Below are 16,167 nucleotides of genomic sequence, written 5' to 3' on the forward strand. Positions count from 1 at the left end.
TGGATGCCCAAGCCCTGTGAAAACCCCATTCAGATCAGGGTTGTTCATTTCACATTGACCAAGACTGTAGTGACCCCATCTCTCATCCATGACATCCCAACCATAAAATTGTCCATTTTATGTGTACTTATTCTCCTGGCCTCAAGGCCTCCTGACTAACTTGAAAATCAACATGATGAACACTTCGCTACCAACTTCGAGAGATCTCCAAGATTAGATATCCTCTGGTATTTTAAGCTTTGGCATGATTTCCTGACCTTTCAATGAAATAAAAACATTCAAGCTCTTACAGAAGTGTAATCAGAATTAAATAATTAATAGAGATAAAGCAAGTGCTGCGTAAGACCAGAAAGAGAAGAGGAAGACTGAGGACAGAAAAAGGAATAGAATCCATTGAGATTCTCAGACCAGAATGGAAAACAAAAAAGCACCTCAGTTTCCCTAGATGTGTACAGAAGTGTCCTATGCTATTGCTTTTCTAGGGTTGTAAAAGACACCAGAGGAGTCAGCAAGTGTGGAAGCAGGCACTGGGATTACTGCAGGGACTGCACTTGCACTTCCTCATCATTATCTTTTCTTATCCTATGGGAGCAGTTAGCAAAGGCAGTCAAAAAAAAAAAAATGTTTCAAAGAGCTGCCAGTTCTGTAAATTGATAAAATGGGCTAGAGAGCTCAGAAAATGGAAGAAAAAAATAAACAAAGCTCTAGCAATAAAATACAAGACTCACTCCTGAAGTGGAAGCAGAAGATATCAGCGACTTTCTATCTGCAGAGAAAAGCACAAGCAACAATGCCATTAAAATGTATGGGAACAACAGAGAAGCTCTCAATGGCTTGTTTGGTTTGATTTAGAACAGACTCTGGTCTTGGTATTATTTCTGTTTTCATGGAGAAGCTTGAAAGCACATTCTGGGGGAAGAACCTTTCCCTATATAATGGACATAGAGTAATATAATACTGAAAAATACATAATACTGAAAAAAGGTATCTCTAGAAAAGGTGCCACAAGGCTGCTTCCAGTGTAATTCCTACAGGCACTCAAGCAAGACACAGAACAAGCCAACACCACCACCTTACCACAGTAACAGAATTCAACACATCTAGGAAATTTAAATTTATTTTTTTTGTGCCAGAATTTGGTTTTTTATGCCACAAAACTGGGGCAAGCTGGCTGAAGAAAACCCAAGCATTTATTATATCTTGATGTCAATACCAGATATCCTCAGCATGGCCCAAACATTTCGCCCAGGTGTGTTGGTTGCACAGATTCTGTCTCTAGAACAACTACATAACAAACAACTTGAGAAGGAGACCCATATTTCAAAGCTCCATGTGCTGGAAAAGCTACATTTGCATCATTACAGTTTGTTCCAGACATCATTACAGCTGAGATAATTCAAAGTAACATTCCATGCATGTGCACTATCCTACATATTTAAGTTATTAAGATTTCCAGAATCAAATTTACTGAATTTCCTCTGGAAAAGTACCTACTATTATTCATCCATGAAATTACAAAGTACTAGAAACTTAGTGTGAACTTTCAAGCTATTTGAGAAAGGATCATGGGTTGATGAACTTTTTTTTGGTGATGTTCTTGAAACAATAACTTCAGGTAAAACTAATCATACAATGTCTGGTATCCTATTTAAAAAAACCCACAAAAACTATACAGAACAATTTTGTATCTTGCTACATTGGCAAGGGTTTAGTTTCTTTGGTTTTTTTAAAGGGAACACTAGCAACTGGTGAAATGTTATATATTCCAGGTGGTCATCAAAAATCATAACATTTTTCTCCTTAAAATGTCCTAGTAAAGCATTTCAAAATATACATAGATAATTTAAAACTCAAACTTCTCTTCTTTAGTTTTACAGGGTTTTAAAAACCTTTTTCAACTGTACTAAACACTATCCTCTGTCTCATATCCTAGTCCATTTCCTCAAACAAAATCAGTACCTTCTCTGCAATGTTTTGCTTCAGTACATTTCCTTAATCCCAACTCCCCATTCCAGCCCTAGAATACTGCACCCACTTTCCTCCTGCCCCATTCTCTCTCAAAAATGTAGTTTCACTCCTGTGCATCCAAAACAGACCCCATGACTTCCCATCAGTTTTTAGAGGCAGGCCTGGAGAGGACCTCTGAACATCCCAGGACAGCAGCTTCCCACTTCAATTCATACAAAGATCAAGTTCTGTTTTAAAATTGTATCCCATTTTACACCCTGTCCACTCATCCTCATTCTGCAATTTGCTGGTCTCACCCTTCTGAGTCTTTAGTCACAAGGCTCAAACTTTTTGTTCTCTGCAGTAAGAATAACTTAAACAGAATTAAACTCAGTTTAGGAAATTCTGTAGCTCCTGTAAGGTAAATAAGCATTTTTAATCAACTGAAATTTTCTATTTATGAAAAGAGTGTCAAGACAGAAAATGGTGCTCAAGTTCCCAGAGCCAATTTCAGCTCTCAGTTATATGTATTGATTCTGATGCTGTTACTTCAGATGTACATGAGTGTAACTGAGAGCAAATTATGGGTCACTGGGTATAAACAGCTCCAGCTAAAAGTGTAACAAAGACTGTATTGTGCTACACACAGCAGAGCCAATAAACGAATTCAAAAGACACCTAGATGTGTTCCTGGAAAAAAAAGGGGGTAGGAGTCTAAGTGGTCTGGTGGGAAAACAGGAAAGTGAGATTATGACAAATTAAAACATGTTTGGCACGCTGGGCTGGACAGCCCCTCCTAGCCCTATCTCTTTTAGAACAATTTATTTATTATAAAATGAATTGCAGCTTATAGAACATTTTTATTAATTATAAAATGAACTGCAGCTTTTAGAACATTTATTAATTATAAAATGAATTGTCATTTTGCACTGAAAACAACTTTAATTCATTTCAGCAGCAGAATGCCACCACAGCAAACATGACCAAGGCAGGTAAAGTGAGCTTACAACCAGTTACAAGTATTGGAATAAAGCCTGGTGGATCTTCCTGAGACAGCACAGGATTTGCACCCAGAAGTATGAGTGCGGGGTGTTTGGAGGAGGGAGAAGGAGCTGTTGAGGTTTTTTTTGGGTCGGGATTTTTTGAGTGGTTGAAAGTCTGTTATTTATTTATATAACCCTCATATCTCCTGAACTGTTACCAGCTGAAATCCTGTTCCAGGGAATGTCCTTCCTACCAACTCTGCAGCTTCATCTAAGGGTATTAAAACACACTTAAACTTTTACTACAACTTTTAAATCCACACAGTTACTAAAGCACAATACTGAGATCAACCAGGTTAGTTCTCAGGCGGCTCCAGAACTTCCCTTAGGGAGAAAACAGCAGCAATGTCCAGTCCTGAGAGAATTCCCTTTCCAAACTGATGAGGCAGCTGCCAGCCTGCAAAGTATAGATCTATTCCCTGCAAGCCACAAGGTGGAGATCTCTGGCAAAGCAGGATCCAAAGGAAGTCTTTTACCCAGCCTAATGTTACTATTAACACTTGGAGCCATTGCATCAAGCCAATTTTTCTGTTTGTTTTTAAAGTTTGATAGAAATGTCACTAGTGGAAAAATTAAGTAAAGAGCACTGGTTAGCCACAGAACTGGACACACCTGGCTGCAAACCCACCAAAAGAGACTGACTTCATTAGTACTAGGGACAGCAGAGTAAAATTTATATCTGAAATATGCCTGCACCAGTAGAATTTGCTGAGGCCACAGACTCTCCGTGTGTTTTTACAGCTGTGTCAAGTTTGGGTTTCTGACTTTTGCCGACATTCAGGAGTGCTGAAGGAGCTCAGGCTAACAGGTCCCAAAACTTTGTAGCAGAGATTTAGATCTCAGCAGTTTTAACAACCAGGTTTTGAAATAATACAAACTCAATGTGGAGCTGGAGCTGATGTAGATTTGCAGTTAAAATGCTTTACATTCTACCCCTTTCGGCTCCAATGAACCAGTTAAGAGCAGATGGCACTTTTCAATAAACCATCAGTATCACCTCAGGAATATAGTGTCCATTTTCTGCATCAAGTGCTGGCATTGTTGCTAGATTGGAAGCAAGCTAAAGAACTGCAACTTTGTATGTCAGCAAGTTAAACTAATTGCATCCAGGCAGCAATTCCATCCAGGCGCTCTGTCACTTGCACCAAAACACAGGAATCAGAGTTAAATCTTTACCTTTGATACACTGCATGAGAGAAAAGGCAAGGAATGGAATTTCCTAACCTCCTAAGATCTATGCAGATGTTAATTTAGTTCTCTGATGTAGTCAGTAAAGTTTCTTTTCACTTGTCTTACTTCTGAGAAAGACTCAGATTCTGAAATTTAAAAGCACTGACACCAGAACATGAATGTTATCTTGTTTTTATCTACTATTCTTGATGCATTTGACCACCTTCTTTTGGAGGCAGAATATACTGATTGCAGGACTACATCACTTGAAAATAAATTGCTGCTACACGTATCCTTCCATCAGGTCACATATCCTCTGTCACTACCTCAGCTTCAGTTTAAAAAAAATCATTAGGGATAAAGAGGTTAAGATGAATAAAAAGAATGTAGCACTTGGGAAACTGCCCTTTATTGGTCACTCAAAACTCCTTGTAGTTGCCGAAGGTGAGAAGTGAGAAAGACTACAGTCAGGCTACAGCTCTGTGAAGGGACAGAAGGTGAGTGGAGAAAAGTGAACAAGCATGGAAAAAACAGTAACTGCCCATACAGGGGGAATGAGTGAAATGGGATATGAAGCCAGAATCACTGGCAATGACGAAGGAAAATGAAGCAGTGATAAGGAGCAAGGGAACTGGTAACATCTTCAAATATCAGAGCATAGATAATTTTCATCTAACATACAAAAATTATTACAAGAAGAGACCAAGAAGCTTGTTCATCTCAACAAAATCCCAGAAATTTTGGGTTGAAGGTCCCTCAAAACTCATCCCATTCCACCTCCTGCCCTGGGCAGGGACACTTTCCACTATCCCAGGGTGCTCCAAGCCCCATCCAGCCTGGCCTTGGACACTTCCAGGGATCCAGGGGTAGCCACAGCTTCCTTGGGCATCTGTGCCAGGGCCTTCCCACCCTGACAGGGAAGAATTCCTTCCACATGTCTAACCTAAATTCCTTCCCTTTCAGTGTGAAGCCATCTCCCCTTGTCCTGTCACTGCAGATCCTTCCTGAGGAAGGGTCCCCCTCTGGCTTCCCTGTAGCCCCTTCACATTCTGGACAGGGGCTGGGAGGTCTCCACAGCACAACCTTCTCTCCTCCAGCCTCAACAGCCCCAACCTTCTCAGCCCTCTCCATAGGGGACTCACTACGAATAACGATTAAAAGACCAGGAATAAATAAAAGATTAAAAAACCAAACTAAACCAAAACAAACCACTGCAGACAACGTAAGCCCTCCCTAACACTACAGTGAAGAGAACAGTCCTGATTTCTACATTTACGCCCCCCAGGAGAGTCCACTCTACTTTCTCACCCCCCGTCAGTGCCTGCTCAGGAGTTCACTTCTCACCCAAGGAGGCTCATTAAACCAAGAGGCCCCTGGGCAGCTCAGCCCAAATTCACACACAGGTGTAACGGCCTTGCAGATTAATCCCTGAAATGTGCAGGTTCTTCCTCCGAGCATCTGCTCTGGCCACATGAAGGCTGTGTCAGCACCAGGCCACAGTCTGGTGCATTACAGGAATTAGCTGGGCAAGATAAGCACACTGGAGATTCCACTGCAGGGTCATTCCTACAAAGACTGCACAATTTAAATTCAAGGATAAACTGACCAGATGCCTAACCTGACAAGGCAGGGAATGAATGGCATTCCAGCAACTTCATAGCTCCTTGCAGTTGCATCACACAGCAACCATGCTACTACTTGTATAAACACTTCGGGGTACAGACTGGATGAAAAGATGAAGACACTGATGGGTTTTTTATACTCCAAGGAATTTTGTGGAGAAATGGAATAGTTTAGTTTGCATAAATGGAAACCCGGTGCATCCCTTTAAAAATAACTGACTGCAAACACTATCTTTTTTCCCCTAAGGTTTACTGTAAAGCTCTCAATATAGGCCTAACCTCCAGCATTCTTCACTTTGGAGCCCTGCATTGCTTGGAAGGGCAGCAAACAGCCAGCTCTGCTCCTCTTTTCTGTCTGCTGCTTCCAACCCTGCACAGAAAACTACCAGCCAACACTTTGTTCATATAAGACAAAATCTGGGTCAAAAGAAACAGACAAATCATTTTCTGTTCCAAAGATAATTTTCTCCATGGAATCAGACAGATACTTCAGGTGCTTTCGAAGGTGACATGTTTGGCTGGGGTTTGTTTTGGGTTTGGGGGGTTTTTTTGCTTTTCAAGAAGAAGAACCTTAAATTTACACCCAGAGTAAAGATCTGAGTTATGTATAGCTCCTAGAGAAAGCAGAATCAACCAGAGGTATGATATGGAAGGCAATGGATAAGGACAAAAGTGTAGAAGCTCTTTCATTCAGTCTTCTTCTCCAGTACATCTGATTTATCAGGTTCACTCACACTGCCGTACCAGAAAGAGGAGATTCCCATGTTGGAATTTATCTAAGCATATTAATATCACAAAAAATCCTCAGATGTACGAATTTAGATTTAATTCAAAAGAAGATTAACATGATGTCTTGTCTTTAAGAGCAACATGCAACAAAGTAAAGCTATGGACGTGCCAACAACTAGGAACACATCCTATTGCTAAAGGAATACCTGAAGTTATACCAGAACCAACACCTTCTAAAACCACATAAAAAATAAAGAATCAGAGAGAAACTTCTTGTATTTCTAATGTGATTGCATCCAAAATCCTAAGTCACTGATTAATTCCCTAGTGGTCTGGCACTGCCAAGGAACATCCTGGCACCTACTCCAATAGAACTGACAGCTAAGGCTTGAGACTTAGAGAATTAATTACTGCTATATGAAAATTGCCACTTCTCTAACAGCATAATTTATTTTACTCATAGACAAACCTCTGTTTAATCACTGAACAGTTCTCTTCCTTTTTGATGACACAGATGTTGCCAGTGCTGTTTTCCCACAGAAGTGCCCTGAACACAGGCAGCCTCACCTGCATCAGGTCTGCTGTCACCTACTTCCACTGTCTCTGCAATGCCTTCTCGTCAGGCAATCACCAACACAGGACTGGAGAAACAAGTATGTTTTTATACTTTAAGTACAGAAATTACCATTACAACCAACTACCATAGCCTTTCTCAGAACAGACCAGAATGATCCAACCTTCTTCTTCCTTCAAACTTGCAAATGAACTCTCCTTGGAACTACCCTCTCTTTGCAACTTCCTTTTTTTTTGTGGTAAAGATCAGGTATACTGAAAATCTAAAATGAAAAATACACTAGGACTAGTGTATAGTCATATATTTGTCACTTGACAAAAACCCCTTGTTGATTAACTTCCCTTTTACCATTTTAGATACGGAGAACACTCAGAGCTTTGCTGGAATTACTGAAGTTGTAGCAATAGATTTGGCAGCAGTCACATTCCTCCCTACCACAACTGCTTATTCCTATCCCCATTCTGTTGTAGCAGCATCCATTGCTGCAGTCACATGGCAAATCACATAGGAAATTAATCAATTTCAGACAAATCGATACCTTTATCCAGGTCACAATGCACTTTCAGAAACAAGGACACTGGATCAATACAGCAGCTGAGAGAATGAACGGTCAGGAGTGAGGGCTGCAGGTACCACTTAAGCTAGTAAAGGAATCAACCACTTGGATTCTCAGGTTTCTATGATATTTTAATCCAAAAAAGTACTGAAAGATGGGAATCATCAGGATTAACACCAGCAGAGAGGACTTACCCCCATCACCTTCCCACGCTGCTCAACGTCCTCCCACATGCAGTGAACGATGTAGCGGCACATGTACTTCCCCGCGCGGCCCTCCTGCTTCAGCCGCACCAGGCACATCCTGCAAGAGCACACACCACTCAGCTCCTGGGCTTTTTTTAAAAGGGAGAGTGCAAATTAAATACATTCCAGCTCATTTAAGATTTTTCTTACAGTGTACATTTGTGATCAGGAGGAAAATACACATGGATTTTTTTTTTTTTTAAATAAACCACTACAAACATTTCCATTCTGTATTCAGGAGCTGTATCTGCTGGATTTTGGCCAATCCAGCCATGGAAGAGTGACAGTGGACTCTATTCTTGCTGACAGTACTGTAATCTAGTTAAACACTACTGCAACCTAAATTCCTCAGCCTTAAGAACACCTCACCCTCTGGAGCAGGAACACATGGCTTGTCTAAACCCCAGGCCCTGAGCCAGCTGTAGCTCAGATGGTGCACTCAAGTGCTCTAAGAGACCAACTAGCCAAGCTGGGAAAGCTTAAGCAAGTTACAGACTTCAACCAATCCACATTAGCAATGCACTAAATTACTTCAGCTACAGGGGTATTAGGATGCATGTCCAGCCACCTGGCAAAACCTCCACATGCAAGACCAGCTCAGAGGTTCCTAAGTGCACTGTGAGATCTTAATAAAAACATCAGGTTGAGTTGTTTTACTTTGTTTTTAAGCATTAAAGCCACTTAAACTTCATTGCTGCTGTTCTGTCTACAAAATAAAATAATAATTTTATTTTGCCTCTTATAAAACATCTGTAAAGAGCACAAACTGAAGCCTAGACTGATTCCTCAGTGGGCTGGGATCAGTCCCATCACCTGTCCCATCTTCTCATTCAGCAACTCCTGTGCTGAAAGACAGATGTGCCTGTCCACGACTGGCTGAGTGACTGCAGACGAGGTGATGCTCAAACACTGGAGCTGAGAGAATTCACTGCTTTTCACAGACATGCTAGGAAGGAAACTGCTCCCTGTAAATCTGAGACAGCAGAGCTGCTGGAAGCCACTGTGGAGCTGGTGCACACTAACAATGGTGAATGTGCCACAAGAGCTAAAAGGAAAATATGATTATTTATTTGTTAATAGGTTCATTTCTTTAGTGAATATAAGATCTCCAGACATTAAAAGTATTTGGTGACCCATGAATGCCAGCTCCACAGGGAAAATCACAAACACCTGAAGTGTGCTGAGATGACCTGTAAAAGAACAGATGTCCATCTTTATGATGGGTTCTATCTTGTGTACAGATCAGTAAAGGAAACATATTTTTTAACCTGTTAAAGAAGTAAAACTTACTGCCAGGGACAGTCAGAGACAAAAGCTGAAGGCAGCAAAACTCACAGCAGTCCTATATTCTTCTTGCTAGTCAGAATCACTGTCCCACCACATAAATGCAATTAAGATGGTACCAAAACCAAACCCTCATTTTCTCACAGAAGGATGGCAAAGCTTTCTGTTTAAACAGTGGTCAGAGAACAGCTGTCAAAGAACAGCTGTCCAGGTACCAGACCTCCCACAAAACAAATGCACAAAGAGCTTAAAACTTTCCGTTTACTTCTACCAGTTTCAAAACTTTTGTTCCTCTTGTGCATTTACATAATTGAACTGTAAAAAAAGTGAATTACTGAATTGAAAATTCTTACTCTTAACAAGTCAAAGAGAAAAAGACTCCGTTAAAAACACTAATTTTGTGCTAAGAAAAGCATTTTTATACTTCTCTTGCTGAACAGCTGAACTCAGGGGTGAAAAACTCAGGGGCAAGAAAAACTCTCCCTGAGCATAAATAGTGTTTCCTATCCTGCGCCTTCGGAGGTGGAGAAGCAGGATGAGAGAGCAGTGCAGAGACCAACAGGCAACAACTGGTCAGTGATGAGCAGGACTGGACTGGTGTGCAGGGGAAATCCTGCTACTCGTGGAGCTTAAAAGGGAGCTCTTGTGTTTGGATGCACAGTGCTGTCACAGAGTTGTTCTGCAGCAGCACAAGCAAGATCATGGAATTTTGCAGTTTATTTGGAAGTTTGGTAGTTTGTTACTACACCTGCTGTTTGAAGCAACACAGACTCTTTAAAGCCTATAAACCTCCTAACTAGATCACCATGGCATGAAACATTTCATCGTTTCACTGCACAATCCGCTCTGTAGTTTAGTCAAATACTGACTCATCTTCATGAAAACCTGAAAGGAAAATTACTCCAAACTATCTTTAGAAAGCTGTCTACCTCACATTAGTTGGGTTGGATAATTTTTGCTGTATTTAAGTCATGCAGAGAGATTCTCTTAGAAGAAAGGATAGCTGAAAAGGATCAGGAGCATCTGTAACTCAACCCATGTCAGCTGAGATATTGTAGTTTCTTACAACAGCCTCAGCCAGCTTCTGTCAGTGTTCCCAGGGTGCCAGACTGGCCTAAACACCAGAAGTGGTGGCTGACACCCCCCAATCACTGCTGTGAGGTGCCCTGAGCCATGCATCAAGGTGTGATGAGCCATTAAGGGTAAAACCCACTCAAACCTTCCTGTACTTGGCCACTCATTCCTGCTTCCTCAGATGCTCCATAGCAACTATTTCTGCAGCTATGCTATAGTTGCTCAAAGAAATTACTCTGGCTTAACAACACAAATATCAACAGCATTTTTGGAAGGCTTTATTCTGTTTAACCCACTCATGAACAGCTGCCAGCTTGGGGGATGCAGGAAACTCCTGAACTGACTTTTCCATCTAGCTCTGTTGTGACATTACGCTTCAGGAAATGAAGATTACCAGCAGAATTCTGAACAGGTCCTAATTAGGTTTGCATGTTCTCCTGCGCTCCAGTCTGGCCAGCTCCCCACCACTGCTCTATCCAGCAGACAGAGCCCAGCCTGGCTGTGCAGCCTCCTCTCCCCTGGGGCCTTTGCTCAGACTGCTGTGGCCCAGTCCCTCACGTTAAGGCAGGAGCAACTAAATGCTGGAGACATTCCAAATAAATTTATTCTTAAAATCCCTCTCAAGCAAGACTATCCTGATGCAAGTAAGACACAAAATATAGACTTTATTCCCCTTTGTCTGAAGCACCACATTTCAAAATGGCACTGTGTCCTCAGGCACTTCTATGCAAATTAGAGAAATCTTTTCTGGCAGGAACTGTTTTCTACATTTATTTGGTGGTTTTCATTCCCCCCTGGACTTCCTGAGGCTGATCAAAACTTTCTTAAGTGCAGATTCCTTAAGAAAAACAATGCTCAGATGAACTTTTGCAACAGGTCTCTGAGTCTTTCAGAATAGGAATTGTAGCACCAGTCTATCTTATCCTAAATACTTCAGAGATGTCACCATGCTTGGTGTGGTGAAAATATGAAGGGAACTCTAGGTATCTACATGACAAATACCGAACCAAGACATTCCACAGCAGTCACCCAAGTAACTTCTTTGGCAGTTTGGTATCAACTCTGGATTCAGCCAATACTCCATTTAGATGCATGGGAAAATGCAAACCCAGCAGAAGAAATAAAGAGCTTTTCTAAAGTTATGGACTTCTAAATATAAACCAAGAGTCCCCCTGACATCAGAGGTGTGGAGTAACAGAAACAGCCTATGCAAACATGACCTTCAGGAAAGAATAATCATGGGTTGGTTTTCCAAGTAATATTGATGGGTTGACTTTTTAAAGCATGATTTTAGCACTGCATTGGAAGGCACTGGAGTGTTTCTAAAGGAACACTATCTTAAAAGAAGCTTGCAACAGGCTAAACATGAGAATCTGAATTCATTCCTTTTTGAGGGGGTCAGTAGGAACATTTTATTCACAGACAAGAAGTAGGAGCCAGAGATTCAAAGAGAACACATCTGAATGTGTAACACAACAACGTGCCCTGACAAGCACCTTAAGTCTGTAAAAGCTGGGATGCAAAAAGCATGGAAAAATTGACTAGAACATGCTGGGCAATGGCAACAGTAAGAAAAGGAGACAAGGTTTACCAAAGTAGGGAAAATTCTCAACTTCTCTGGCTCCAGAAGACACCCTAAATCAGTTGAAAATAAGCTACTGAATAAGAAGGAAGAAGTAAGTATCTAAGAAAATTGTGCAGACTGCTCTGCTAGGGGGAGCAGGAGCAGATGGTGTTCAGAATCTCCTGGCAGGCTGTTGGCCACCAGATCAGGAAGATTTCTAGCCCCTAAGGCAAATGGTCCAGCAAAAAAGATAAGAACTGGAGCCTTCACACAGGGGTAGGATGTCCTTGACCTTGTCAAAGCTAGCCAAAGCACTTCTGCTCTCACTTTACTGAGTTCAAACTGCCTAAAGGAAGAGAATCCTAGAGAACAGCAATAAACCTGCCTGGGAAAGCGAAGTACATCATGGCAGGATGCTGGTCACTGATCTCATCACAAGCAAAGCCTACAGCATTTCCCAATGAGCAAGGCAGTGAGCAGGCCTGTCACAGGCTTCTCTGTGTCCTGGAATATCAAACCAGATCTCTGATTTGTGGTCCAGAATGACAGTGCTGACAGGAACACAGAGGATCCAGGCTCATAAACCCTAGAAAAATTAACCCCTAGTGCTAACCTCCACACCTGAATTTTCACTGCTGCCACAATGAGGCAGAGGGATTTGGTTCTTTCCTGCTTGTGCAGGATATTGCTGTCAACCTGTCCACCATATCTCACATATAAGAGTATTTCAATTCTCAGCACATCGCCCTATAACATCACCAGCTCAAAGTGCAGCAACTCTTGGCCAACTTCAAAAGAAGCCAAGGTAGCTTTGATCTTAGAAACTTGTGCCTATCCTATACCAGTTTCATCTCTGTCATAGTTCTCTTGCTGATTTTTATAATTAATCTTGAATTTGATGCTGTGTATTAATCACAGGATACACTGTCCTGTCAATGAGAAATCAAGATGAAAAAAGTGTGTTCTCTGCAGATTCAACTTAACTCTCTTTGGCTTTCCCAGATACTTACAAACAGTCTGGTTTTTAACATTTATTGCACTAGTTTTCAAAATACCTATATGAATTATTAGCTCACCAATTCATTTTTTCCCACAGGGAACAGTAAGAAATAAATAAACTGCAGATTTCAAGGGTCTTCCTTACTTTGTTCCACTGATTTCATTAACTGATTATAATTTCAATGGTTCTGCTCATTGATTCACTCTTCAGTGTAATGATCTTTCACTATATTGAGGAGTCAGGAAGTAAAAAGGAGAGAAGGGAAAAAGGAGGAGGCAAGGAAACAAGGGGCCTTAAGTGCAGCTATTTCAGTACAAACTTCCTTTCAGCCTTTGGACAGCTGAACCCAAGTCTATGGATTTCAGTTCCCTGAAAGATCTGGCACTTAAAAAATTACTGTACTCCCTTGTGCATCCTCTGACCTTTATAAGTGTGTAATGCTAGATGAAAACCTGATTTTTTTGGCTACTATTTTCACAAACGAAAAAGGGAAAAAACTTCACGTTTAAGGTGTTAAAATATTTTTACATGCAGCCAAGCTGGCATTCACCACCCTGCACGTACCTTTCAGAAGTGAAAGAATAAATGTCAGTGCTATAATTTGTTAAATGCTTCTCATCACCACAAATTCTCCCAATTTAAATGACTTTTACATAAATTTAAACCTTTCCTAAAACACCCAAGTAGGATTTTTCCACATAGCCTGAGCAATGCTTTTAGCAAATGCATGGCAAAGATCATTCCATTAGTGAGGAATTTTGAGATGGAAGAGATGTCAGCTTCTCCATAGGGCCTATTGTTCTTCAGCAGAAAACAGCTCAATTTCAGTCATCAATAAAATCAACATAACCTCTATTATCAACCATGGATAGAAGGCTGTACTTTTTCTCACATTAAGTTGCATATAACTCCATTTCCTGAAAATAATTGTATTATTATTTTGTCTTTCACTTACCAGACATGAAGCTGGGCTACTAGAAACCATGAATTCAAAGTATCAGGCATTTGGCACCCTTATGGAAGGGAAAAAAAACCACAAAATCAAAACAAAACATTACAATTAATTTAATCACATTTTGTGCTAAACAGAAATTCACTGCACCAAAATCTAAAAGCACTTTAGTAATTTATTTTCAGCAACAACAGTACATACATACTGGAAGTAAACATCATTTACTGTCACATTTGTGCTTAAACTCTAGAACATGCAGCCAAAGGATGCTGTGGATTCTGAAAGATTTCAGGTGGTTAGAGCTCACTTGGATAACTTTTACAGAGGGGGAAAATTCCACAATGGAGAATGAGATAAACATTCTAGTGGCTTCTAGCTTGGAGAGTCACAAAGCAGCAGTGAGTAACACAGAGGAATCAATGGATGCTTTGCTCCATTCTTATACTCTTCCTTCCCATGTGCTACTGTCTCCTGCCAGGGACAGAATTCTGTGTTACCTGTGTCTCTGTTCCCACTCCACTGGTTGGATTCACTCCATGGCTGCACAGCCCACAGCACTCTGAGTGTTCCAGCCAGGCTACATTAGGATTAAACCCATCAACCAACCACAGAAACAATCTGTTTCCAGATTCAGCTCTACTCCCACAGCCACTGTTTTCCCAGAGATGGCTTGTCCATATGTGTGTTCACATGAAGGATTTTCATGTGCTGTTAGGATGTGAGGCTGGAGATTTAGGCCACGTGGCACAAAAACCATATTCCTCTTCCTAATGCTTGAAAAAAATGAACCTGTGAGTTCTGTGCATGCCAAATCCTTTAGTTCCTGTCAATCTCAAACATTCCTCCCAGTCACACTTCAGCATCTGTTTCCTGGAGACGTTTTTAAGGCAAGTCCCTAATGAGAAGGATCTGAGGCAGTCACCATGGCCTACCCAGCACTTGGTGTTCTCTGCTGAGCTAATCAAACCTAGCTGGAAGAAGGCCAGAGAGTCTTGAGAAAGTGACTCTACAGTCAGATGTGCCCAAGGGAAGTCAATCTCATCTTGTCTGTGCTAAATAGATTCCTTCCTGGCTCCTACCTCTTGGCTGTCAGGTATTACAAAGGAGATTCACCCAGCTCGTGAAGCAATGCTTTCACAGCCTCTTTCTTTTTATATGCCAGCTCTGGTCAGAAGAACCAAACAAATCTCCACTGTTCCTCCCTCTCCAGAGAGATGACTCCATCAGTCCTAGGAGGTGCCAAGGTTCAGCACCACTGCCCATACATCACCTCTAAGACAGTACAAAGACACTAACAGTCCATGTTTGGAGATTAAACACAAGTCTCCCTCACCCTTCTACCCTTCTGGCTCTCTCATTCCTATTAGAAATAATTCCTGTGCCTAGAAATGACTACTTTGACCTAAAGCCATGCCAAGGCATCTCTAACTAGGGCAGGAGCACACAACGCCTGCATTAACCTAACCACCTCAGTAAATGAAGGTTCCACAGGCAAGAGGCAAACACTCAGTTCAGATCAGACAGAGGTTTCTCCAGTAGGAGTTCCCATGGATCAGTCCCCCACCACAGAAATCACTCCGCAGTGGAAAGCAAAGCTCACACCTCTACTCCTGGAAATACGGAAAGTTTTTAAAGACCTATTCAGTACCCAGGAGGCAAGAATTTTTCTCTAACTTTCCAAGAGTTGCAATTCTATTTTTATAAATAATTTCTAACTTCTATATTTGGACTGTCTGCACAGTAAATTTAAAGGAAGGGTGGCTCCTTTAAAGCAAGAACTTTTTCATGATGGATCATCTTTGCCACTACCACAGCTTTAGGAAGGACACAATGGGATAACATCCACACATCCTGCAAAAGAACAGGTGTGCTGTGTCAGTGCTCCCCTGAGTGTGGCAAGCAGCAGCAGGAGCCTGGAAGGCATCGAGTCGGGTATGGGAGACATGAGAATCAAGAGTCTTGTAACCTCCAGCTTTTTTGAGCTGCACTGAGCCCCACTAGGAGCCATCCAAAAGGCTGATTTGGTGGGACGAGCTCTCTACTGCTGCTGCCGCCTGACTCTAGAGAATTAACAGCATTAATAGTTCAAGTTCAATTCAAGGTAACCCTACAGTCCATATTCGTCCGCCAAACTCCAGTTCAGCTCTGAGTATTACCTGCCTGATCCTAAAAGTTCTTTTGACCTTTCAAACCTGAGGTCAGGCGTGAAACTCTCTCCTCACAGGCTGCCTCCTCTGTTACATCAGAACTATCCAAGCTCGGTGCAAAACCTGGCACCAGCAACTTTGCTATTCTCTTTGCTGCTTCTCTTTTCTCCTTTAAACAAGAAACAGCTGACATCCTAAAATAGCTCCGCTTTCCCCATAAGCAGCACAGTGCACACATTTGGGAAATGTGCTCTAAAGCA

At 41.5% G+C, this 16,167-nt stretch overlaps 1 protein-coding gene across 2 annotated transcripts in view; it reads right to left on the reverse strand.

The window, feature by feature from the left end:
• The window catches only part of LOC121335929 (ubiquinol-cytochrome-c reductase complex assembly factor 1), a 46,664-nt gene that overhangs the window by 14,477 nt on the left and 16,020 nt on the right, over window positions 1-16,167 (reverse strand). For both annotated transcript variants that reach the window (XR_005952670.1, XM_041404513.1), the window contains exons 6-7: window positions 13,764-13,821; window positions 7,836-7,944 (exon numbers count right to left, since the gene is read on the reverse strand). Coding sequence is in view for 1 of the 2 variants with exons in the window: in XM_041404513.1 (XP_041260447.1) it covers window positions 7,836-7,944; window positions 13,764-13,821 (167 nt within the window). In the remaining variant the exon portion in view is untranslated. The remainder of the gene's footprint in view (window positions 1-7,835; window positions 7,945-13,763; window positions 13,822-16,167) is intronic.

Source organism: Onychostruthus taczanowskii, unplaced genomic scaffold, assembly GCF_017590055.1.
Source record: "Onychostruthus taczanowskii isolate IOZ18803 unplaced genomic scaffold, ASM1759005v1 scaffold210, whole genome shotgun sequence".
Classification (NCBI taxonomy): domain Eukaryota; kingdom Metazoa; phylum Chordata; class Aves; order Passeriformes; family Passeridae; genus Onychostruthus; species Onychostruthus taczanowskii.